Raw genomic sequence first — 10,095 nt, 5'->3', positions numbered from 1 at the left:
GGCAGCAATCCCAGAACTACAGACTTCCCGCTCTCTGGCCACCTCTTCCAGTTCCACCAGGACACCAAGTTCTTCCCAGGCCGGCTGTGAGACACGATCCCTCCAGCATGTCTTAGATCTGCCCTTGGGCCTCCTCCTGGCTAGGCATGTCCAGAACACCTCATCTAACTAGATGACCGAGCAACCAACCGATGTGAAAGAGCAGTGGCTCAACTTTCATACTTGTCAGTTCTTTTTTAAAGGTGTCTACATTTTGCAGCCCATGACCCCAGTACCAATCCCTGACAAGACCAAGAACAAAGCGATCCAAGGTTGCTCTGGACCATCCGCCTGTGAACCATGAGTACTGACTCACCATCACACTACCACCACCACTTCCCAACACTTGAAGCCACAGAAGACCACGCAGATGTTATGACTCATGCATGTCATTCAAATTACTAATGATTATGACAATTGGTTGCCAGGTCCCGGGCACATTGCCGCCACAGCCAATCGTGATTAATGACTTATGGATAATTGGTTGCCAGGTCCCGGGCACATTGCTGCCACAGCCCATTGTGCCCAGTTAAGTTTGAACTGCAGAGTTGAGACTGTTGAGTGAAATAACATTTCCCGGATCCACAGCTTTACCTAGATCAGCACAAAACCTTTTTCCAGTCTACAAGGCAGACATCTACCACCCATGGAAGGAAAAACAGCTTTCATTGGAAAGATTTATTTGGCGGTGCATCTGCAATAGTTGTGATGAAAAGCTGTCAAGCGTTCCAACACTACAAGGGAATAAAACTTTTTACTGTACATGCTTGTCAAATCTGCTAAATTGATTTGTGTGCATTGACATCAAAGCAGCATCTTAAGAAACCGAGCTGCTCATAGAAATATATGAATTTGTCAGTCTTCAAGTCTTGTTTCAGGACGAGGGGTGTATCATCACAGTTACGATCATTTGGAGTACAGTAGCTTTGATGATTTTTAAAATAGAGCAAAAACCAGTGCGAACTGAGATCAGGTCATTCTCTAACATATTGTGTCAAATTACAACTTATGTTACATGACATTACATTATTGCAATATTACAATTTTCATCTTATACAATTAAAACTAAGTAAAATTATGACTTATACCACATTATTCTTTTAAAATTTGACAGGGTTTTTGTAAAATTAGCTGTTCCTCATTAAATGACTCATGAAAATATGACTTTTTGTCATATGAGGGTATATCTAAAGACTACTTATTACTTAAAATGTTAAGACTGTAATCCTTAGTTTATCATTGGTTCCATACCCTGCGTGATAAGTGAATTCCCACAAAGTAGGGTTTTTTCTTTTTAAATGCAATATTTTTGTAGAGCATAGACAACCGGTGTAAGAGCTAAATGTGTTTAGAGCCCCCAAGACATGATAACACCCCTACAGTCACCTTCAAACTCCTATTATTCAATATACAGGGTCAGGTAAAATGATCTGACACATTTGTAGGTTAAACAAAAGGCAAATAAAGTAAAGAAACAAAAAAGTGTTTTTATTTTCGAAAAGTACATAAGCCATTTTTTTCCATATGTCATTTTGCTTCGTTTCTTTTTCAGTTGCTGCCATGATTTGGACTGGTGAGCATCGCGCTTTCATGTGGAAACATTTATCAAAAAAAATGAATCTAACTGCAACACAACGAGCGTTCCGTTTGCACTTCAATCTTGGTAGACATGATCCCGTACCAGCTCGAAACACCATCTTGTTGGTTACCAACAGAGCTACTGGATCTGCATTGAGTGTGTGGACAGTAATGGATCCCATTTGACTGATTTAATTTTAAAACATAAAGAAACAGAATGGCATTAGATGTACTTTTTGAAAATAAAAACGCTTTGTTTCTTTACTTTGCCTTTTATTTAACCTACAAAGATCATTTTGCCTGACCCTGTAGTAGACTTAGCGAAAATAAGACAGAAAATAAGAAATAAGTTGGTATTGGGAGAGTTCCCCGTTTATTTTATTTCCTTCGGCACAGTACATCCTGCAGTGGCTACTGCCTGATGAATGTACATTTCTGACACCTAGTGACCAGTTTAGAGTACTACATGTCATCGCAATGTCTTTGAATGCTTTATATACTGTATATTGGGATTTTACTTCATTGAGCCGTTTTAATGCTTGAAAATGCTTCATTTAGGGCAAATAAGTAAAATTTGCTCCGTTTTTAAACTCATTTCTCATATTCTGACTTTGTTCTTAGAAAAAATTGCAATATTTTCACATCGTGAATGACGTTTTCAAAATATTCTGACTTTAATCTGTTAAAACTAATATTTGTTTACGTTTTTTTTGTAAAGTGCAAGGATGCAGCCAAGCGCAACAGTAAAATCATCAAGAGCATGAATGATTATTGTAATTGCAGTAAAGTTCCTTATTGGTGCCAGTGTAGTATTCATCATTGAAGTTGCAGATGCACTCCCACAGTTGTGCCTGTGTGAGAACTTGGACCAAACCCCACAAATTTTATGAATACATGAGCAGTTACACCCCAGTCCTTTTGTTTTGGAGCTACAATTAAAAGATCCCAGCTTCAATGACGTGAAAAGCGATGCTGCGTGTGAGTTTTATGGATTATTTACACTGTACACTCACTCACAAGCTGCTCTTTCAGGCTCTTTCAGGGGTAAGTCTCATATGCAAAGCACCAAGCGTGCTAACCAACACATTCTTGGGTCGGCTCTAAAAACCGAAAACAAAACAAAAAAAAAAAAGTGAGACTTTTTGGACTGCGCTCAGAATTCCTCGTGGACGTTCTTGGCATAGTCCATCAGCTTGCTGCCTGTGAAGTACTCGCTGTACTTGAGGATCTCGTCCAGCTCCAGGCTGTGGTTCCTGTTCTCGTCGGCTACAGCGATCATCTGCTTGGCTTCATTCAGAGCGTTGTGCTCGTTCATCGGGTCCATGTACTCCTGCACCACAGTCACATAGATAGAAAATATCAACACCTGTGTGATTGTGACAGGTGCTCCACATTACACACCGTTCTTATGCTACAGTAGATGATACTCAGATACTCACTTAAGGGAATAAAGTTCAAATATTATGGGAATAAAGTCATAATATTTTGAAAAAAAAAACAAAGTTGAAATAGTTGGAAAATTAAAAAACAGCAGCAATGGGGGAAAACAACTCAAATTTTGCAAGATAAAGTCAAAATATTGAGAAAAATGTCGTATTCTAACAACTTTTTAAAAAGGCACAATTTCACAAGAATAAATATTATGAGGAAAAATAATGTAAAAAAAAAAAAACGTAAAATCATAATATGAGAAACAAAATAAAGTTGTTGATTTTGGAAAATTAGCTTTGGGGAAAAAGTCAAAATATTATGGGAATAAAGTCAAAATATTACAAAAACAAAATTTATGACAAGAAAATGAAATAGTTGGAAAATAAAAAACAGCAGAAATGGAAAAAACTGCTGTAAATAAGAACAAAGTGAAAATATTGAGAAAAAGTTGTATTCTAATGAGATACCGATACTGATGTAGATCATCCTTGAGTGAAATCGGCCGATACTGATTACACAGATTAAGTGTACATTTTTAAATTTACTATTGGCTATATCAGGGGTCACCAACACTTTTTTTTGTGAGAGCTACTTTTACAAAATGAAAATGGCCAGTTACGTATTCATTTTTGTAACATTTATTTGTAACATTTGTTTCCATAGCTTATTTCAACCCAACAAAGCAAATATGCCTTTTTTACTAGAACATTAACAGAATGCTGGTATCCACAACTGGTGAAACTTAAGAGACGGGTGCCTTCTTTAAGGAGACTTTGGATGCAAGAGCAGATTGACGGCGCACCAGCAGCACCCCCAAGCAGTCTGCAACCCCGGTGTCCCGCACCGCCGGCGGCAGCTGGCCATCCAGTTCGACGAATCCAACCACTTTTTGGGCTATCCGCCTTAGATCTCCGACTTACCCGCACACATGGGCGCGTGTCCCGCGTGTTGCCTAATTAGCCGCCGCCCAATCGATCACATCGCGAGCTGCGAAAACTCACCAAACCCTGCCTAAGTGCCGGCCCCCCAATGCTGCACCAAACTAAAGCTTTTTAAGGCGCCACCCCGGCGAGACATTTTTCATGGCATGTTTAGTAGGGTGCAAAACTTAAATCACTCTAACAACGACAGGAACTCACACTTAGCAGACATGCTTGTTTTGGCTTTGTGAAGGGAAAGTGGGTGGGGAACACTCTATATGTTGCATTTAAAGAAAGACTTGTTTAAAGAAAGACCGAGTTCAAATCTGAAGTTACTTTTTTTCTGCAAGCTACAGATTTTATGCAATCTTTGATTTTTATTAAAACAGAAAAAAAATCGAGCATTATTATAGGATATTGCAATGTCAGCCACAAATCAGTACATTTAACAAGGCAAAAGAAACAGAACAATAAAATGTGATTTTAGATTAAAGTACACCATTGTTAGAAGTGCCATATGTTTTTTCTGGAAGCGTTTCTCAGAAAACAGTCTTTATCGCAACGTGAGATAAGCGCCATTCAGAACGTTCTTAAGAGTCAATCACAGCTAATAACGCTTATCGCTTTCTGTCTGGACAGTATTTTAGTCAGGCAGGAATTTGCGTTTGTAACTTTTGCGTTTGTACACTTCATCTGGGCAATCTCGTTTAATCCTCCAGCAGTAGTCGGCCATCATACTTTTGTCCCAGCGACCTTGGTAGCATTCTTCCATGATCTTTAGGTCTTGGTGGAACCGCTCTCCTTGTTCGTCACTCACAGCCCCAGGTTTTCAGGGAACTGGTCAAGGTGGCTGTTCAAAAAATGAAGCTTGATGCTCATGTTGCACCTGAGAGCACGAAAAGCGAGGAGCACTCTGTTCACAAGTTCATTGGAGTTCTTTGCCTTGTTCTTTCCAAGGAAGTTCTGAACGACTGCCACAAAGGATAACCATGCTGCCTTCTCCAAGGCGGTCATCTTGGCAACAAACTGATCATCAAGAATGAGGGTTTGAATCTGTGGGCCATCAAACACACCTGCTTTGATCTTCTCGAACGACAATGTCCAATGTCTTTATCGTCTAATGAAGGCAAATCTTTGAAAACTGGAACAGGAACGTCGTCAGAGTGCGGAGCAGGCCGAATAGCTGAGGGAATGTTCGGATATACGATCTTATGTCTGTTTTTCTTGCCCACACCCGCTGTGTTTGCCATGCAGAAGTAGCAATCAGTAACATGGTTGGTGGGTTCTCGCCAAATCACTGGAACTCCAAAAGGCAGACCATTGTGTTTTCCTTTGGTCCAGCTTCGGAGCATTTCCTCATAATTGTGGCACACAACATAAGGAGCCCATTGCTTGTCTTGGTCACCAAGATGAATTTCAAAATAAGCCTTGTAGGCTCACTTCACAAACAAGGATATGGTACGTCTCTGATGATGGAGTGTGTAGCAACTACTGATGTAACAGAAGGCATCAGGCTTGTTTCTACAGTGATATCTCGATGAGGAAGCCATGTTTGATTTGGAAAAAAGCATGATAAAAATATTACAATCTATCTATGTATATAATCTCAAAACGCTTAGATTTGGGTTACGTAAATTCATATTTAGACTATTTCATCTATCTCAAATTGCATGAAAACTAGAGCTTATGGAGAAAAACTAATTTCAGCGCCTAAAAATCCTTCAGAATCAGTCAAAAAATCCAATGCAACACAAAGTTAAAATAGTGTTCCTCAGTGTTATTTAAGAAGAAATTTTAAATATTTGGAAAATATTGTATATTCTGCAAACAGCAACATAGAACAAAGAAAGCGTCACCCTACCTCCAGCTCTTCCATGGTGACGATGCCGTTGCGGTCCAAGTCGATGACGTTCTCAAACTCTTTCCTCCGCTCGCGGACCCAGCTGTCGTCCATGTCCTGGGCCTGCTGGTTCTCCACGGTTCCCGCGGGCAGCGAGATGAACTCCGACAGCGTCAGCTTCTGGTCGCCGTCCTGGTCTGCGAAACGGGTGCACAGGACACATGAATGACAAACGTATCGCACGGCAAGCCTGCCGTGTAACATCACGGTGCCACCCGGTGGACGTTTGAGTCGAAGTGGGAACATACCCAAGTCGCGCACGATCTCCTTGACCATGTACTTGAGCATTCCTCTGCTGTGCTCAGGGTGCAGGAAGGACAGGAACTCCTCCTCATTCAGCAGCTGGTCGGTGGGAGGGTTGTCGGCCTGCAACCAGCGGTCCTTCAGGTTCTCCAGAACCTCCTGAGCTTTTGAGGGGCAACACACACACGCCACTCAAAATCCAAATTCTACAGTCCAAATTATTTGCTTTTCCCCCCCCTTTATTATTTAATAATTGATATTCTTGAAAAATTGAAACTCTGTCATATATTAGGCATTTTTAACCCTACTACAGCTTTGAGAATTTCTGGATTTTCTCCTCAAAAAAAAAAAAAAAAAAAAAAAAAAAAAAAAAAAAAAAAAACTACTTTTTCCTCATAATATTGTAACTTTTATTACTGTGAAATGACAATTTCATATTTTTATTTTTTTTTTACTCATTTTACCTTGGTAAATGAATGACTTTGTTGTTGTAAAATAACATCTTTTTCCATGTAAATATACCCTTTATTGGTATAAAATTACAATTTAATCTCATAAATGATGTACTTTTTTGTCATATTTTATCTTTGTAAATTAATGACTGTTCTCGTAAAATGACAACTTTTTCCTTGTAATAGGACAACCTTTCTCATAGATTACATGTTTTCCTCATACTACATCTTTACATCATCATTTTGCATGTTTGTCCTCGTAAAATTCTAAGTTTTATTCTTGTAAAATGACAATTTAATCTCATATTATGTATTTTTCCCCCCTCATATTTTAGCTGTGTAAATTACTTTGTTCTCGTAAAATGACAACTTTCTCCTCGCAGTATTTCGACTTTCATTCTTATAAAATGACCTTTAAAAAAATGACAATTTGATTTCAGATTATTCTGATATTTTAGCTTTGTCAATTTAGGATTTTTTCCTTATAAAATGACACCTTTTTCCTCATAAAATGTTAGTTTTCAGATTACATGTTTCTGTCATATATCTTGACAACCTTTTTCTTTGTAATACTCTTATTTCTGTAAAATGACAATTTAATCTCAGATTAAATTTTTTTCCCAATTTTAGTTTTACAAAGTAATGACTTTGTTCTCATAAAATGACAACTTTTTCCACGTAATGCTCTAATATTTTAAAATGACAATTTAATCTAAAATGTATTTATTTCTCATATTTTATCTTTGTTAATGATTTTGTTCTCGTGAAATGACAACCTTTTTCTTTGTAATATTGTAACTTTTGTTCCTGTAAAATGCTAATTTAATCTCAGATTACATTTTCCCCTCACATTACAGCTTCACCAATTTACATATTTGTGCTTGTAAAATTGGCTCATAACATTCTACCTTCTATTCCTATAAAGTGACAATTTCATCTCATGTTTTTCAGCTTTGTAAATGAATGACTTTGTTCTCTTAAATGACAATTTTTTTCCTTATAATATTCAAACTTGTTTTCTTGTAAAATGACAACTTCTCTCTTGTATTGTTACACCTTTACTCTTGTACTACTTTAAAGACATTCTTCTTACCTTCCCAACCAAGAACCAAAAAGCAGGAGACATTTGGCGTCGTTTTCAACTTACTTTCTTCATCCAGTTTCAGATCATCTTTTTTCTTGATTTTCTCTGCAATCTCCTTTTCGTTAAAACCTTTGCTGGCAAGAAACTTGATTCTGTATTCATCCCACGTCACATGACCTGCACGTTCAAAAGAAAAAAGTTGAAAAAAATAAAGATGAGTTTGTCATGTTGCTCAAATTGGCCCACCATCGCCGTCTGGATCGACGGCACGAAAGCTGTTCTTGTTCTCCTTCTTGGCCTCCTGGAAATGCTCCTCCGTCTTTTCCATGATCCAGCGCTGCAACTCTGTGGCGCTCACACTGCGGTCCTTGTTGAAGTCCACTCTGGAAGAGAAGCGTTACAATTAGTGGCCGAACAAACGTCATCAATAGAATCGCGTCGTACTTTGTGAAGATCTCACTAAGCTTCTTCCTGTTCCGCCTCGGCTCAGAGTCCTCGTCAAACTCCTCCATCTCTTTGCCCAGAAAGACCTCCTGGTGGAAGTCCCTGTTGAGGTGGCCGTCCAGCTCCATCTTCACGCCGTTCAAGTGGTCCGGCGGGAGGATCTCGTTGTCGTTCTTGCCGGCCGCGCCCTTGTCTTTGTCGTCGACGGACACGTTGGCCGGCCGCGCCCTCACGTCTATCCCCGCGAAGAGCAGGGCGCACAGGAGCAGAGACGCCACCTTGAGGTTGTGGCAGCTTAGTTTTCTCCACATGTACATTTTAATATCACCTGCAGACAGGTTAAGTGTCACATTACAAGGAGTGGGAGTTCAACATCTCTGAAAACATACAGAATGTATCTCCTTGATTTTCTAATGCATTAAATATGGGGTTTCATGACTACTATTTTGCCTTTAAAGTCACCTTAGCTCTTTAACATATGAAGCGTTTTCATTTGTCAAAACTGTAATGTTAGCAAATAATAGTTCATGTTTACATACAGAATCCGAAAAACTGCCATTGGCGTGCTACTGCCGTACATGTCTCAAAGCGTCCTTAATGATGTAATAATGACCAGAGAAGTGACGCGTCATGTAAAATTTGAGACTTTCTGGGAATCGCTAAGCAACCACTTGAGAAATCAAAGCGTCAGCTTATGACCCAAAACAAAAATAATGACGCTCCACTTTAGGGAAGTTGGGTGACTATAATGCTGCCGTAAAATAGACCGACATATGGCGTACATTACACATGACTAACATGTAACTGCCGAAAAATAGGCCGACTGGACGTAAACGCGTTCTGCACATGCGTAGAACCGATTGCGTTTCCGGGGCGGATTGCGCCGTGACGCGGACCACCTCTAAGGTGTCAAAATAAAGGCTAGCTAGTCAATATAGCCCTGCTGTGCTAGCATAGGCAGACACATGACTGAGGACATGGTAACAGTTATTAAATAGAAAACACTTATTTTATGCAATACAATAATGATCGCTCACCTTAACAAGCGTTACAGAAGTCAAAACCCACTAATGCAGACGTCGGTGGGTGAGAGGCGGGCGGCTACCTGCGGTGCTGAGCGGCTAACGACACTAAACTGTTGTATGTTCCCGTTGACGTGGCTACCCTTCCTCCTCCGCCTTTGACTGCACAATGTAGGACGGATAACGAGTGACCTACGTAAAAATCAGAGGGAACGTTGTCTTTGTTTTTTTTAAAGACGCATCAAAACTGACGCCACACGGCTGTAACTTGTAGTTCACGCTAATCCAGGAAGGAACATGAAGACAGGAAGTAGGGCTTTCAAGTTAAAACGTTTCCGTACGAACGGAACAGGAAAAAACTATTGCCCAACATGGAAATGTAATTATCACCAGAAAAAAACTATCATCAAACATGGAAATTTAATTATAACAAACAGCTAAAGAAATTAACTTCTTGGTAATAATTTCGATATGGATTTACGGGCTTTTAAGTCTAACATCAAAACACCCCGTTTGCTGTGCGTTTACCCAACTGACGCGAGCTTCATAGAACAAAGCCAGCTGTTGACTCAGCCACTGGAAGTCAGGTGACACGGGTTAGGCGCCATATTGGGAAGGTCAGTTGTACTTCACGGTACGGCCTTTGGGTGGCACAATATTATAGCGTAATAATACTGGGTACTACAGTAAACAAAAAGCTGATCCAAATAAGAGTCAAATTTTATTGATGATATCCAATTTTATTTATGAAATATACTTGCAACGATTGCAGGATCTGACACTATTTAGTGACATTTTGTAGCCCTTTGCGCCTCTCCTACAAGATGAATCAGATGAGATTCCATGAATTTGCTCAAGGCAACTTGAATCTTGACGTAGGGTTTCACCTGAATTATCATGCCGAGATCCACACGTCGTAACACACCTCTCACGCATGCGAGTCTTTGCCAAAAGAACCTCTTATGCTTCAGATGAGATAAAA

The 10,095-nt window shown here is 39.6% G+C and overlaps 1 protein-coding gene across 1 annotated transcript; it reads right to left on the bottom strand.

The window, feature by feature from the left end:
• Positions 1-702: 702 nt before the first annotated feature.
• Positions 703-9,404, bottom strand: sdf4 (stromal cell derived factor 4). The gene is made up of 7 exons (XM_054796954.1): positions 9,129-9,404; positions 8,092-8,419; positions 7,894-8,030; positions 7,711-7,824; positions 6,117-6,275; positions 5,830-6,005; positions 703-2,947 (listed from the first exon to the last, which is right to left on the bottom strand). Exons 2-7 carry the CDS (start codon positions 8,406-8,408, stop codon positions 2,771-2,773), a joined length of 1,080 nt encoding a protein of 359 aa, XP_054652929.1. The 5' UTR covers positions 8,409-8,419; positions 9,129-9,404; the 3' UTR covers positions 703-2,770.
• Positions 9,405-10,095: the final 691 nt, after the last annotated feature.

The sequence above is a fragment of the Dunckerocampus dactyliophorus genome, chromosome 1 (genome assembly GCF_027744805.1).
Source record: "Dunckerocampus dactyliophorus isolate RoL2022-P2 chromosome 1, RoL_Ddac_1.1, whole genome shotgun sequence".
NCBI classification, from domain to species: domain Eukaryota; kingdom Metazoa; phylum Chordata; class Actinopteri; order Syngnathiformes; family Syngnathidae; genus Dunckerocampus; species Dunckerocampus dactyliophorus.
This window is presented reverse-complemented; position numbering and strand designations above follow the sequence as displayed.